General features: G+C 43.7%; 1 protein-coding gene across 4 annotated transcripts in view; it reads left to right on the top strand.

Annotated features, from left to right (window-relative positions):
* Positions 1-15,888, top strand: part of LOC142576653 (uncharacterized) — a 165,698-nt gene that overhangs the window by 103,006 nt on the left and 46,804 nt on the right. For all 4 annotated transcript variants that reach the window (XM_075686874.1, XM_075686876.1, XM_075686875.1 and 1 more), the window contains 2 exons: positions 2,476-2,793; positions 6,702-6,888. In XM_075686874.1, coding sequence (XP_075542989.1) covers positions 2,476-2,793; positions 6,702-6,888 — 505 coding nt within the window. The remainder of the gene's footprint in view (positions 1-2,475; positions 2,794-6,701; positions 6,889-15,888) is intronic.

The following is a 15,888-nucleotide window of genomic DNA, read 5'->3' on the forward strand; positions in this document are numbered from 1 at the left end:
TCTAAGGTCGTCAGCTGCTTTTTGGCTTTAACCGCAGAGTCATGGCATCTAAGGCCGTGTGCTGCTTTGTGGCTCGAACCTTAAGCCCGTTTCACATGCAAGCGATTGAGTGAATGGAGCGAACAGCGGCGCGGCGCTGCGGAGCTTTTCGCGAGGTTTCGTTTCACATGCATTGTCGCCGCGCGTTTTCTGCCGCTGCGAATAGCAATGTTGCTGGCAAAAAATACGTGACTTTCAGCCAGTTTCAGTAGTTTGCGACTACCAACATAAGCATCGCTTTGTCCCTGCCTCTCAAAATTTTATTTTATAAATACATATCCTGCACTTAGCAATTAGCAATTCGTTGAAAAGCTCTCTTGGCATGTTGCCCGTACGACGTGCAGCAAGTAAATAAACATCGTCCTATGCGCAGGCTTTCCCACACCAGTCCTCCACTGGTCACGTGTCGAGGCGGGCCATTCGGAAGCGCTGCTGCCGCTCTGCCGCTGCGATGAAATTCCAACTTGCCCGAACCTCGCCGCTCCCGCCGCTAGTGCCGCCGCCGCCTCTCGAAACAGATTTCTGCGGCGCGACAGCAGGATTCGCGAGCATTTTCGCTTGCATGTGAAACAGGCTTTAGGGTCATTGCGTCTAAGGCTGTGTGCTGATTTGTGGCTCTAACTGCAGGGTCGTGGTATCTAAGGCCGTGTGCTGCTTTTCAGCTCGAACCTTGGGTTCGTGGCGTTAAATGCTGTGTGATGCTTCTCGGCTCATACCTTAGGGTTGTGGCGTCTAATGCCGTGTGCTGCTTTATGGCTGGAACCTTAGGGTCATGGTATCTTGAGCCGTGTGCTGCTTTTTGGCTCGAACCTTAGGGTCATGGCATCTAAGGTGATGTACTGCTTTATGGCCTGAACCTTAGGGTTGTGGTATATAAGGCCGTGTCCTGATTTTTGGCTCGAACTTTAGGGTCATGGTATCTTAGACCATAATGTGCTCCTTTTTGGCTTGAACATTAGGGTCGTGGCATTCAAGGCCATTCAGGTTGTTGCGTCCATGGCCATGTGCAGCTTTTCAGCTTAAAACCACAGGGTCGTGGCTTCTACTGGCATGTGCTGCTTTGTATCTCAAACCACACGGTCATGGCATCTAAGGACGTTTGCCGCTTTTTCTCTCAAACTTTAGAGTTGTGGCACCTAAGGCCATATGCTCCTTTTTGTATCAAACTGCAGGGTTGGGGTGTTAACAACGAAGGTGGTGATATAGGCTTGTTGGTCAGTCATCATTGAAAGGTATCGGTATCAAAAAACAAATCAAAGGCACAAGAAAAAATGAAGGCAAAGAGAAACGCTAACTATCAACAATGAAAATTTTACATCTGGGATCGGTCATACTTATGCCCCCAAACAACCACAAGCACACTATGATATCAACCGTGACTTTAGACTTACGTACATGACGGTATGAAAAGAATCTAAAACCGATGCAACAGGAAAACAAGAAAATCTGAAAGACATATGGAAAATGCAGTTCAGCCTTTATGCCATGCGCAAATAATCCAACTCTCTCGCGGACAATGACTGTGACAGTTTGCTGATGCACTGGTCAGCCATGTCATGTCGTCCATGTCACGCACTTCTAGAAGATACCACTATTATAGATAGGGATAAGTGTGAATGTCTAAGACTAGTGATAAAAACAGAGCAGATCCTCTCGGCCACTGAGCAATGCATCAGCAAACCATCACTGTCATTGTCCATGAGAGAGTTGGATTATTTGTGCATGGCATAAATTCTGAACTGCATTTTTCATATGTCATTTAGATTTTGTGTTTTCCTGTTGTATCTGTTTTAGATTGTTTTATACCGTCATGTATGTAAGTGTATCCTCATGGTTGATATAGTGTGCACATGGTTGTTTGGGGGTATAGGTATGACTGATCACGGAAGTAAAATTTGCATTGCTGCTAGTTAGTGCTTGCCTTCGTCTTCATTTCTTCTTGTGTCTTTGTTTTGTTACGCTCTACAGATACATTTCAAGGTGGCGTTAAGGCCATGTGCTGCTTTGTGGCTTGAACTGCAGGGTTGTGGCGTTTAAGTCCGTGTGCTATTTTTCGGCTCAAACCACAGTGTCGTGGGATGTTTCTGGTTTAACCGTCCTTCTTTCATGGTAAGCTAGGCTTTTGTAGTATTTGAGGAGTGTTCTTCTAATACAGGCAAATTTATTTTTGCCTTCAGTGAGCCTTTAAGAAATTCAGGATAGTCATGATTGATCAAGAGCTCTTCACTGTGGCATATTGCATGGACCGTTCATCGTTTAAGATATGAAACCCCACCAGTTGAGCATTCACTAAAGTAAACATACAAAAGCTATAGATGAAGCATGCAGTGTTACAAATGAATGATGCAACTCTAAGACTGCTCTTCCAGTTTTGGAGTTGCATCATCAAAGAAATGACAGTGAGTGGTCAGTTGAATGATGCGATCGAGTATGCAGGGCTGGCTGGAGCGCCACATGGAACAATCGCACGGTGGGGATGACGTGGGCACCGTTGAGGGCACCAATGGCTCCCGAGACAGGGGACCCCCAACCCTGCAGTGCTGTGCCTGTGCCCGTACCTTCTCTTCGGCATCTGCGCTGCAGGCGCATGAACGGTCACACTTTGAAGGGCAGCCAGGCAGTGTAGGGGAGCACGCCTGTGCCCTGTGTGACCGGTCCTTCACCAGCTACCGGGGCCTGCGCATGCATCAGCGCAAGCACACGCGCCGCCAGCAGACTGGCCAGGGAGGCGCGACCACTGAACCAGTGATCGAGGTGACGCAGCACTTTGTCCACTGTTCCGTGATGTTTACCTTGTTGCCACGGCACAGGTATAGAATGCCTGGCAGTTGTTTTGAGGGCACAAAATTCAGCACACATACTGATAACTGTACTGTCGAAACCGCTTATGACAACATTTAAGCTCCAAGAAAATCCCATTGTTATAAACGATATTTGCTGCAACTGGGTTGCATGAGAAAAGCAGAGGGGACAGACATTTAAACTGTACTGTTAGCAAAGGGGAACGCCAAGCACAGTTGGCAGCCCTGAAGAGACAACACGCGCTAGTTTCACACCATGCCCGACTGAGCCATCGGCTGTGGCATGGATATTTCTATGTATAGTGGAGCGCCAGTTGCCCTACAGAACAATGTTCAACAGTAAAATATGCAACACCAACATTTTAATTTGGCAGAAAGAAGTACAGTCGAACCTACTTATAGCATTAATGACTAACAATAATCGGATGTAACACTGAGCTGTAGTGGCACTTCGAGCTTTTGTGTGTATTCTATGGTAAAATAAACTGCTTATTAAAACGTTCTCATGCTGCATCATTGAATATAACAATTAAATATGGCTACTGGGCATCTGCACTGAAAGAAAAAGGAATGCAAAATTCAGGAAAAGAAAGAAGGCAGGCACCACAACTGCCTGCATGCTTCACACCCACCTTTGTGCCACGTGCCCCACACGGCACACATTCATAGCATTTCCCTACGCATCGCTGGGCTCGCGCACTGCTCTCCCTTCCACCCCTCCGATACCCAAGTCGAGAAATCAGTGGGGTAGAAGAGGGGTGCACGAGGCCGGTGATGCATAGGGCTATGTGACAAAGGCACGTCATGCGGGCTGCGTGGCGCAAAGCCGGGTGTGGTGAAGGTGTGCAGTGGCTTGCATTTTGTTTAATGCATTAGCATTAGATGTGTCAAAGTGGAAAAATGTATGTGTGTGAAAGGTGGGACATGCGGTAGAGATAGATGTAGGTCATGTGGTAAAGGTATACATTAGAACCTCATTGGTATGATCCCATCCTCATGAACCTCATGAGGATGGGATCATATATATCATATATTTTTTGCGTTCACAACCAAGAACGCAAAAAATTACCCAGTACAGTTATGCAACTTTTTTACTGCTTCTATAATGGGGGCGTTTGGAATGTACTCTTTTAAAATAGACACTGTCGCTGTCAGCAAACCGACAAAGGCCGGGAACAGCACCAAAGCTTCGAGCTTCTAAACTGCCATCTTCTTCTTGGATGAGCGGCGCACTCTGGCTCTCCAAGTATCGATAATATTCGTCTCTACAGTTCATACATTCCTGGAAAATATGTCTTTTGGTGCCAACCTTACTGGGCACCACAGTAGCTCAATTAGTAAGAGCACCGCACGCATAATGCAAATACATGGGTTGGTATTCAACCTGCGGTCAGTTGTTTTTTCATTCATCCACTTTAATTTCCATTTATTTATAATTTCTTTATTTCAATTAAGGACTGTAGTTAATTTCCCCTGAGCTGGCCTTGGTGTCATTGTTTGTTGGCTTCTTATGACACACACACACACACACACACACACACACACACACACACACACACACACACACACACACACACACACACACACACACACACACACACACACACACACACACACACACACACACACACACACAAAAAGCAACTGACGGTGGCCTGCTCTGGATCACGTGGTAGTGACGGTTGAGGTCACAGCAAGAAAACTGGGAATGGCGAAACTAACTTTAGTGGGCAAACCTGTGCCCAGAAAAACAGGCTACACTCAACGCTCAACGAAAACGGGGAACACAGTCGGCATTCGTCGAAAATCTGATCAGCGGGTCAAGTGCGTTGGCTTTTATACATCAGTCGTCGAATGTTCCAGACTAATCGCTGGGACCCGCATGTCTTCTACAAAGTTCTACATTATTCTCGTCGCGCATACATGCACTGAGATTACACAAGGTTCGGGGACAGACAGTGGATGGAACCATCGATAACATTCCAGAAACTTGCTATACATGCAGGCGCGTCCTGCGCTGCGTGATAACATTTGGTAAGCGGTGAAACGTGGTCACCCGAGAAAGATAAACATGTACACGTGTCAAGACACACACACACACACACACACACACACACACACACACACACGCACACGCACGCACGCACACACACACACAAGAAGCAACTGACGGTGGCTTGCTCTGGACCACCGTCATTTGCACTTAGCTCCTCGAGGAGGAGGGCGTGTGTCAAGTGTGCTCCTGAACAACACTTTGCATGTGGTGAGCATGGTTTAAACCATGGATCTGAGACCTCAGAGATGTGCGACGTAATACTAAGGCTTATCTCTCGCATTTACTGCTAAATCAGCACTGAATTTTATTTTTATTTCATGCCTTTCGGCATACTCATTCAGTAGCCAGATGTAATTGCAATAGCCAATAACCCGGCAAATGAGCATTGTAGTAAGCGACTTCACCGTAAAACACATGCAAAAGTTAGCGTTGCATCGGCTGCTGATTGTTATATCCGAGATATAGTCGATGTCAGTTAATTCGAACCTGAGAGAACTGACAAAATTTATCGAATTATCGGGCGGGTCCAATTAAACAAGGTGCTGAAAAAAATTGGCAAGGTTCTAAATGTGCCGCACATTGGTGGCCGGTTTTCTAAAGTCAGCTTCGCCGCATGGTTGTGAAAGTTATCTTCGCCGCAATACAATTAGGTCGTGCGGTAAAGCGTACAAACGCTGCAGAGGCGGTTTTTGGTTTCGTGTTCGATTGCACCGTGCAGACAATTTTCGGCTCAATTTTCTTGAAAAAAGAAAAGGCAAGCGTTAGAATCAGGCGTTAGAATACCGTAATCAGACATTGCGAGCTACGGTTATTGCTTAAATGTCCTTCTAGGACAGGCCAAAAATAGGCATTTTCGACGGGAGATGACGTGTGTTGAACGCATTCACTGTCTACTAAGCTCCACCGAGACAGACACTGCCACTAAAGGGGTCACTTCCAGTCACCATAGGGGTCAGGTGCATGCGTACTGGCTGGTGAAGTTCAAGTTATCAGGCAAAGGTCAATTTTAGGATCGAAACAATATTTTTGGCCTATAGAAATGCATAGGCCCTGGCCGGGACCCTTGATCAGGGTCAAATTAACCAAATAATCGAATTAATCACAGACAAATTAATGGAAGGCTACTGTATTGTTAAAACAAGTATTGTTATAAGCAAGCTAAACTGTTGCATTCATTTCTCAGTTGTGTCACTGTGAGTGTGTACCAATAGGGGACTGGATGTGACTCGATGTCGGCGCAAGCATTGTCACGGTAGTGCATTTTCTTGAAGCCACATAGCAACTTTTGCTTGCTGTTTGTATATATGCGAACATTATTCAAATTAGTGTTAAATTGTTTGTGTGTCAGGATGCTGTTTACAATGCAGGAGCTATAGTAACCACCGAAGATGTCATCACTCAGTACTAAAGCCAAAAAGAATGCATGACAGTAACATGCTTTACTTGCTTTATCAAACTCTGACCTTGTGTTTTCACAACTTGATTTGAGGTGATCTGAAAGAAAGCAGCAGCAAAACATCACGAGGCACTGCTGTGAATAAACTTGTACTATCAATTCATAAATGAGTGGTGTGTTATCTTTATTTTTCTGCTTTCTTTGATCACCAATGAAGCAAGAAACATAAATGCTTGTCACAATTAAAAATGCTAACTTTTCTAGGTGGTGTTGTTTCCATCAATAGGCAGCGACCCTGTGGGTCATAACCTTCACTTATTGAGTCCCGTATTTCCACAGACTGCTTTTGCAGTGTTGCGCAATGCAACATGTTTACACTGTGCCACATCTCGTGTGACTTTTGTGGTAGACCGTGACAGCAGCACCCTTTGTTGCCAACGTGGCACCCGTGACTCCCATGGGCAGAGTGGCCGCCTTCTCGGATGCGGCAATGGTGCCTTTGCAGTCCGTTGGTGATGAGGGTGGCGACAGCAGCACTGAAGCAGCAACCATTACCACTGAAGTGGAAATGGCAACTGAGGAGAGCGGTAACAAGGGTAAGAGGAGTTATGCAGCTTTGTGCAATTTACTCTGGAACAGAGTTTTGATGCATTCTGTTTTATTCGCTTTTGCTGTTCTTGTCACCATCATCAACCTAACAACTGTTCACTGTAAGAGGATTAGCTTCTTCAGAGGCCTGTTATGGTCTGTCTAGACTAGTAGTTTCACATGAGTGTGGTTGTTCTCCCAGAGTGTGTTTAGTCTTGCACAGTTGTAGTCATTCTGCTCACCACTGAGACAAATCCTCAGTGGGGGAAAAAACAGTGAAACTGTAGCAAAGAAGAGTGGCCTGTGCCTAAGTGGCATTGCCCTCAGCTTAAACTCATGGTTGCTGTGCTTTGCCGAAAATCTGAAACCGTTACACATCCGCACTCATCCCAGCTGCACTCCTGCAAAAGCCGAGTCTTAATTACTCGGTTACAGAGAAATAGTGTTTGGCCATCATCTAGGCTCTTAGAAGATGTTTACCTCATTTGTATGCTTATCCTTTTGATGCCATCACTGATCATCACGCACTTTTTTGGCTGTCCAGCCTCAAAGATCTATCTGGCTGCCTTGCCTGCTGGGCACTCAAGCCACAGGAGTTCCACATTCGCTGCCTGTCCGGCCAATGCCATTCCGCACTCTCCAGTATCGGCTGATCATGTTTGCCTCTCCATACTTGAGTGTACACTTTCGTCACCTGCACTGCTCAACATGGCTTCAGAGCAGTGCAAAGATACCTGCTCTTCTCAGTATCCATTCCGAACCTTCCACCTCTTCATCATGTTGCATTCTCCACTGCCTTTTTCATCATTAAGAGTACCTTTCTGACAGTTGCAAGTGGCCTCTTTCGTACCCAGCCATCTTCGTGTCAATATATGCACTACTTTTCATGCCGACCCACAGTGCGCACATGTTGGCCACTTCAAGACCTGCCGCTAACCTGTGGCTGCAATTTTATATGTGTGGCATGCATATAGCTGCATGTGCTTAAACACCCCACATCATCATCCCTCATGTGCTTAGTACCAATTCTGAAAATCAACTCCTGGACAAGTCGGAGCCCCTTCCTTGCCCTAGTCGACCCTTTGATTGTGTTGCCATTGACATATATGGACTGCTTTCATGCACTCCAGCTGGTAACTGCTGACTTATCGTCACCATGTGTCACTTGACCCGCTATACAAAAGCAGCCACTCTACAGTCTGTCATGCGCCAGGATGTATTCATCTTATGGCATTTTGTCCTTTCCACCATGGTGGCCTTGGCGAACTCCTGAGTGATAGAGGCCATGCCTTCCTTTTCGATGCTTTGAAGGCCTTACTCGATGAAAGCTGAAATAGCCACTGTACCAGTACACCATACCATCTACAAACTAACGGCATGACCGAGTGCTTCAGTGATATGCTGTCAATGTGCGTCACGTCACCATTCGAGTTGGTTCTTCATTTCATCACTCATGCCTACAATACAAGCTACAACTGGACTTTCCCTTTACATTTTGTATAGACTGGAACCTTCTGATTGATTGCTGGTTTTTCTTATTTGTGCGTGTGTATGTGTCTGTGTAGAATAGTCATTTTACAATGTGTATTGTACTTTTAAATCCTTCCTTGAGTGTTGTTTCGTAGTATATAATGTCGATGTCATCTTAGGTATGGTGGGCCCACCTGAACTTGGGGTTGATATGTGGACAGGCCAACCTAAATTTGGGGGCGATATAGGAGTGGGACAACCTAAATTTGGGGGTGATATGTGGGTAGGCCAACCTGAATTTGGGGGTGATGTGAAAGTGGACCAACCTGAATTAGGGGGCGGTATGGGGTGAGCCAACCTGAATTTGGGGGGTGATATGGGGTGGGAAAACCTGAATTTGGGGGGTGATATTTATTTATTTGTGTTACCCTCAAGGCCTGAGGGCATTACAGAGGGGAGTGGTAAGATGGGAAGCATAACAATGAAATACAAAGAATAAACAATGTAGCATATTAATAATTCCCAATTATACAATGTTATGTAATGGCTTGTACAAGTACAACAAATGATGTAAACAAAATAGCATCTTGATAATTTCTTCTAATACAATGTTAACAAGTGTCATGCTTAATCATTTGCAAGTATGACAAGTAAGCTAAATCACATGTTAATAATTACCAATTATACAATGTTAGCTAATGCCTTACAAAAGAGTTCCTTATCATCAATGGAGACAATTTCACCAGGAAGGTGGTTCCACTGCCGTGATGATCTGGGAAAAAAAGGTGAAGTGAAAGTGTCAAGGCTCCCTGTTTGAATATTCCGACCTTATGGCTATGATCAATGTGGCTTGACAGGTAATGAGGCTAAGAAATGAAGTTACTGTGAAGAGAGGAATGGTAATAAAATTTGTGAAACTGGGTCAAACATGCTATTGTTCTACGAGGTGCAAGTGATAGAAGAGATAGGTTGTCTTTCATTGATGTTATGCCAGCAGTATGGTTAAAATTAGAAAATATGAATTGGACTGAATTATTTTGAAGAAGCTCGATGAAGTAAAGTTTTCATGGTACAGCGCCCACACAGCTGCAGCGTATTCTAATTTAGGACACACTGCTCAAGTAGTAATGTTGAGGTGATGATGCCTTGGAAAACTGGTGATGTAAGTAACCAAGCATGCTGTAGCTTTACTTATTATGCACTCAGTGTAAAGGTTTCAGGTTAGATTTGCAGTTATATGAACGCTTAAGTATATGTACAAGTTATGGGTTCTAGAGCAATTTAATTCAGATAGGAAGTAGAAAGGGTACTGGTGTTTCTGTGCACATGGAAAATTTTGCACTTAATAATATTAATTTCCATTAACCAAGTGTTATGCCAATCAGTCACATAGTCCAAGTCAGACTGAAGAGCATTAGTATCGTCTTTAGTAGTTATTTTACGATACATCATGCAATCATCCGCAAACAAGTGAATGTGAGACCTCAACGAAGAAGGTAGGTCATTAATATAAATCAGGAAAAGTAGGGGCCGTAGTACTGATCCCTGAAGCACACCAGAGCAAACCTCAGTCAATGACGAGTAATAATTATTCCCAGTAACAAACTGATAGTGATAACGGTTAGTAAGAAATCACTCAATCCATTCCAGCAGATTACTGCCAAGGTTTAAAAGTTTCAGTTTGAATAACAGCAGCTTTTGGCAAATCTTGTCAAATGCTTTGCTAAAGTCTCAAAATACACAGTCAGCACATGGGTTTCACATGAGAATGTTTTGCAAAGACCATGTTGAGCTGAGGTGAAAAATGAGTTTGAGTCAAAAAAGTTAACTAGATTTATAAATATCACATGTAAAAGAAGTTTGTAACAGGTGCTGGTAAGCAAAATCATGAGTTATATCAGGGGTGAGCTTTTGTTACCAGACTTGTGCAATGGAACCACCTTCCCTATTTTCCATTGAGCAGGCAGAGTACAAGTGTTATTGATTGTTGGAAAATATTAGGAAGTATTGCAGAAGTGAATGCATTAGTACTTTGCAAAAATTTGATATTAGGTAATAACACCTCAACCAGCAGCAGAGTTCAAAGGCAAATCATCAATTAGCTTAGCAACACCAAAGGAATGAAGAGCTACGGGTTGCATAATGAGATAGTTGTAGTGCTGTGTGTGTGTGGTGGATGCATTTTCAATGAAACAGAAAAATTATTTGTGAGTGATTCATTAATAACGATTGCACAAGCATCACTTCAAATGACTACACCTGACCAATCTTTCAAGGCAATAGAGCTTATCACAAGAGGGGTTAATGATGCGCCAAAACTTTCGGACATCTGTTTTAAGCATTTTAGGTAATGTATGGGATAAGTGATTGTCTTTAGTGCTTTTGGGACAGTGAAGTACATTTGATTAGCAGTGTTATAGGATTTTCGATGTGATTTACTTGAAGATGATTTAGCTAAGCGATGCAGAAGTATTTTTTTTCTATTAGATAGGCATTTTATAGAAGAGCTGTGCCAAGGTATTTGCACATTAGAAATGATGATGCGATTAAGAATGTACTTTTCAGTTAATAGGCATGCCTGGTCTACAAATGTATCCCAGTTTGACTGAACCAAACGGTTATCAAAGTCAACAAGAAAAGCTGGAATAAATGACGATAGTTTATTATTAATGGCTTCGAAGTTAGCTTTCTTGTAGCGGCATATAATTTTCTTAACTTTTGTACTTTTTGTAGAGCAGTCATATATGCCATAAGTTAGTAAGGAATGGTCACTAATACCAGGTAAATATGCAAAGAAGAAGCTAAATCTGAATGATTAGTTAAGATTAAATCAAGCTCATTTGCAGTGTTGGTTGATGATCTGGTAGGCTGAGTCACAAATTGGGAAGATGAAAACAGGGTACACAACTCACAGAAATCTCCAGCCTGAGCAGAAAAAGGCTTCATGCTGAGTGGATGTGTATTCCATATCAGATTAGGAAAATTAATATTGCCTAGTAAGACTAACGGTGAGGTGAGAAAACATGAAAAAATTAGAATAGTAGCATCCTGTAACTCTTCAGTGATGGTGGCAGATGACGAGGGTGAGCAGTAGCAGATGCCGAGTGGTATCCTTGTGTGACCGAGAGTTAGGCAAGCGCACGTGGTTTCAAGTTCAGTTTTAATATTTATATGAAATGATGGAATATCTTTAGAAATTGCGTGAAGGATGCCTCCTCCTCGACGTGCAGATTGTTCACAGCGGTAGATAGCGAAATTGCCTGTGCCACAGAAGGTGTTATAATCGCACACATGTTCGAGAAGCCAAGTTTCTGTCAAGGCAATAATTTTTGCAATGCATGTGTCAATTGCCGAAGAATGAAATTTATTCACAACACTTGTGATATTCCTAAAAATAATAGGCAAGTAAGGTAAAGGTATCTGTGATGCTAGGCCACTGCCCCTTACGTGCCCCTATTGTGTTGTACATAATGAAACGATCTGATTCTGTAATGTGCAAGATGCATTCTGCTCACGGACGCAGTTGGTAGATGCGTCTTAAATATAACACTTATTGTTCGTAAACAATTTATTGTAGCGAAGTTGAAAGTTGGGGTGTCCGGGATGACTGGTACCAAACTTAATTAGCTTTTTGTGAGCAATGCGGGTGGATACCGAGAAGTCTTGTTTGAAGTGATTGTGCAGTGCGAGCACCTTGTCCCATGTTTTGGAATGTTTCAACTATGGGGCAACACTTGTTATGTTCACAAGAGCCAAGGCGATGTGCGTGACATCTGGAAATGCATCACAGAATGATTTAATCATTGATAGTAGCTTAGTCACTAGGCTTGTGCGAATATTCGATATTTTCGAATAGTTGAACAAATAATGCACTATTCAATATTCGCTTCGATTCGAATTTTGTTATTAGGAAATTTCGAAGTATTCGGATCGAACGAATAGCCACACGCGGCAGGGAGAAGGCTTTTCTGGAAGTTTCGGTTTTGGATGCAGTAATACTTTTCCCAATCCAATCCATTCCAAACCAAGCCAGGAAAACAGAACTATGCTCAGAAAAAAGGCGTACAAAAACGCATCTCGTCGGTGTGGTGGTGTGGTCGATTTCATTTAGTGGGCGACTCTGTCTCTGCCACAGTGGCATTTGATCAATTCCAGCTGCCTTGGACCACTCCAGAGAGCACCATGGGGGACTTGCATGAGGCCAGCAATCCGATGTGGAACTTTCTTGTAAAGATTCCACCGGGAACCGAAGCTCGATATCTTAAATGCAAGGCAGTCCTGAAGACCCCAACAAGTAGGACAACAACCCTAGCAACACTTATAAGGGAACACCCGGACTTGCACAAGGACTACCAAGACAAGCAGGACGCACGCGAAAGGCCATCCATAGCCGACAGTTTCAAGCCGAAAATGAGAGCGTCGGCCCCAAAAGCCCAACAGATGACAAAAATGATAGCTAGCTTCGTAACTTGTGTATGCACCCCTACAACATTGTCGAAGAACCGGGTTTCCTTGACATGATGAAGGTCGCTATGCCGGATTACGCTGTGCCATCTCGGACAACGTTCTTGAGCCATTATTCCGGACCTCTACCCATCAAACAAAGAGAAGGTGAAAAAGAAGCTCGGGGACATTTTTGCAAGCGGAGTGGAGTCGCTTTCAATCATAACTGATGGTTGGACATCGCGGGCAGATGACAGCTATGTTTGTGTAACTTGTCACGTCATGGACAGTGATTTTGTGCAACATGTGCATGCATTGGCTTGCACGGAGATGACAGACTCTCACACTGCAGAAAACCTGGAGCTATTTATTTATTTATTTATTTATTTACTTACATACCTACAGCGCCCAATGTTAGGCATAAGAGTAGGGGGAAGGAATATAAAAATGCTGGAAATACAGATGATTGATGTTACAAAAAGATACATCTAATACACAATACAACAAAATATTGATATTGAAAACACAGTACTTAACACAACGTTACACCTAAGGTTATTATGAAATACAATATAAATACACTTTAGTACATAATACAATGCAATGATATTATTAATAAATAAAGTAATGAAAAAAAACAGCGAGTAAAGCAAAAAGCCGCGGACAGGAAAGGTTAATCTCCCATTCTGTCCGAAGCAAAACACATTTTAGAACTAAAGATATAAATGTCTCGACAACAAAGTTTCGAACACAGATGGCGTTGCTGTGACAATTTCGAGTGGCATTTTATTCCAACCATGTACAGTTCTTGGAAAGAAGGAATGCTTATATAGATTGGTACAGCATTTGTATTCTTGTACCTTTAGCGGATGATCTGTTCTAGGTGATATGTAGCTTGGGTTCTTTATGTATGTGTCCCTGCACAAACCAGTCTTGCCTGTGTAAATATTGAAGAAAAGTTTAAGTCGCAAATATTTCCGTTGGTTCTCGACAAGTGGCCATCCAAAGTTAACACGTATTTGTGATGAGCTCTGAGTGAAATCATAGTTGGCGGTAACGAACCGGGTGGCGCGTTTTTGTATTCGTTCCAGTCGATTAATGGCTGTGTTTGTCTCTGGGTCCCAGGCAGAGCTGCCGTACTCTAACATCGGATGAACGTTCATTAAATAAAGCGTTTCCTTTACCCTATGGGAGGCTCTCCAGAAATTATGTTTTAGAAAATTTAACATACGACTAGCCTTAGACGCCACGCTCTCTATATGGTCATTCCAAGAAAAATTATTTTTAAAGACAACGCCTAAGTACTTGTAACTACTTACCTTGATCAATGTTTCAGTGTTTAGAAAGTAATTTTTAACAAGCGGTACCCTCTTATTAGTGAAGCGAATGACATTGCACTTGGCAGAGTTTAATTTCATGCTCCAGCTGTCGCACCGCGTGGACACTGTTAGAAGGTCATTTTGTAAGATACTTGAATTGGCAGGGCACGTAATGGCGCGATATATGCAACAATCATCGGCATACAGGCGTATGTGACTGGAAAGATGCGTTCCTATATCATTTATGAATATCAGAAATAACAGCGGGCCCAAGACGAACCCCTGTGGAACGCCCGATAAGACTTCAGTCTCTGATGAGGTCAGTCCTTCAAGGACAACACGCTGCTTTCTACCAGTAAGATACACCTCAAGCCATTTCATCAGTGATGCTGGAATTTTGGTGGCAGACAGTTTTGTGAGTAGAAGGTTATGTGCAACAGAGTCAAAAGCTTTCTGAAAATCCAGAAATACGCAATCAACCTGGTGTCCGTTATTTATTGATGATGCGATATCATGGGTGAATTCGATTAGCTGAGTGTCACATGAGAATCCCCGGCGAAACCCATGTTGTGTGGGGCAAAAGAATCCGTTGCTCTGTAAGTGACTCATTAAGTTGGTATAAATTATATGCTCTAGTGGCTTACATGAGATGCTAATTAGTGAAATAGGTCTGTAATTTCTTGTCTTTGTCTTGTCGCCGCCTTTAAATACAGGTACTACGTTAGCACTTTTCCAAGCAGGCAGGGACCCCTCTTCCAGGCAGGGACCCCTCTTCGATGGGGGACTGAAAAAGAATTACTAGAAATGGGGTGACGGATGCAGCACAGATGCGGAGCTAACTTTAACGTTCTTGAGCAGTGAAGCAACTCCCTGTTCTGTTATTTCTATGTTTTCCATTTGTTCAATATCGGTAGGAATTGGTAAGTCTTTCACAATAGCAGTGGTGCTGGAAAATATTGATTGGAATATTGAGTCGCAGGTGTCATCGAGGAGTGGGAGCTTCCAGCCCACGATATGTGCCGATCTTCGTCGTTATATATAATGGAAGAAACTTTACTTCTGCAGTAGCGCGGTTGACCTGGAGTGGTGTGTCAGTGATGCCAAAAGAGAAGTGTCTGGGTTTTTGCAGCTCTGTGCTAAGGCCAGAGCGATTGTGGCTAGATACAAACGGAGTGCCAAGGCCCAAGGACGGCTTCAAAAAATTCAGAGAAACATGCAGCTGGACCCTCTCGAGGTTATGCAAGACGTCCCGATGTGATGGAACAGTGAGCATGCCATGATGGCCAGGCTCGTGAAGCTCCGTACGGTCATCATTGTAGAACTTTGAGAATCTGACGCAGTTCCAAACTTGACCGCAAGTGAGTGGAAGCTTATGAATGCAGCAGTGCAAGTCTTGAAGCCACTTGACCAAGCCACAACTGAACTTTCTGGGGACAGATATCCCACGCTGTCACAAGTCATTCCCCTGTTGCACTGTACCGAGGTGGTTCTTGCTGAACGTGTTTCCGAAGGTGATGAGGCAGTATTGCTTGCCTCAAGCCGTTTGCGTAGCATCAAGACGAGGTTCCCCGATGTCATGATGTCACGCTTTCCTGCATTGGCAGTGTTGGTCGATCCTATATACAAAGATGTCTGTTATGCCGAACGACCCGCAAAGCAATGGGCGTTCACTCTACTCACAACGGCAGCAAAAGAGACTGTGCCAGTTGATCAACGTGGTACAGCAACAAGTGAGAACAGCACCTGCTCTGCAGACCCATCAGGTCTGCACAACGT

This window comes from Dermacentor variabilis, chromosome 3 (assembly GCF_050947875.1).
Source record: "Dermacentor variabilis isolate Ectoservices chromosome 3, ASM5094787v1, whole genome shotgun sequence".
Taxonomy (NCBI): Eukaryota; Metazoa; Arthropoda; class Arachnida; order Ixodida; family Ixodidae; genus Dermacentor; species Dermacentor variabilis.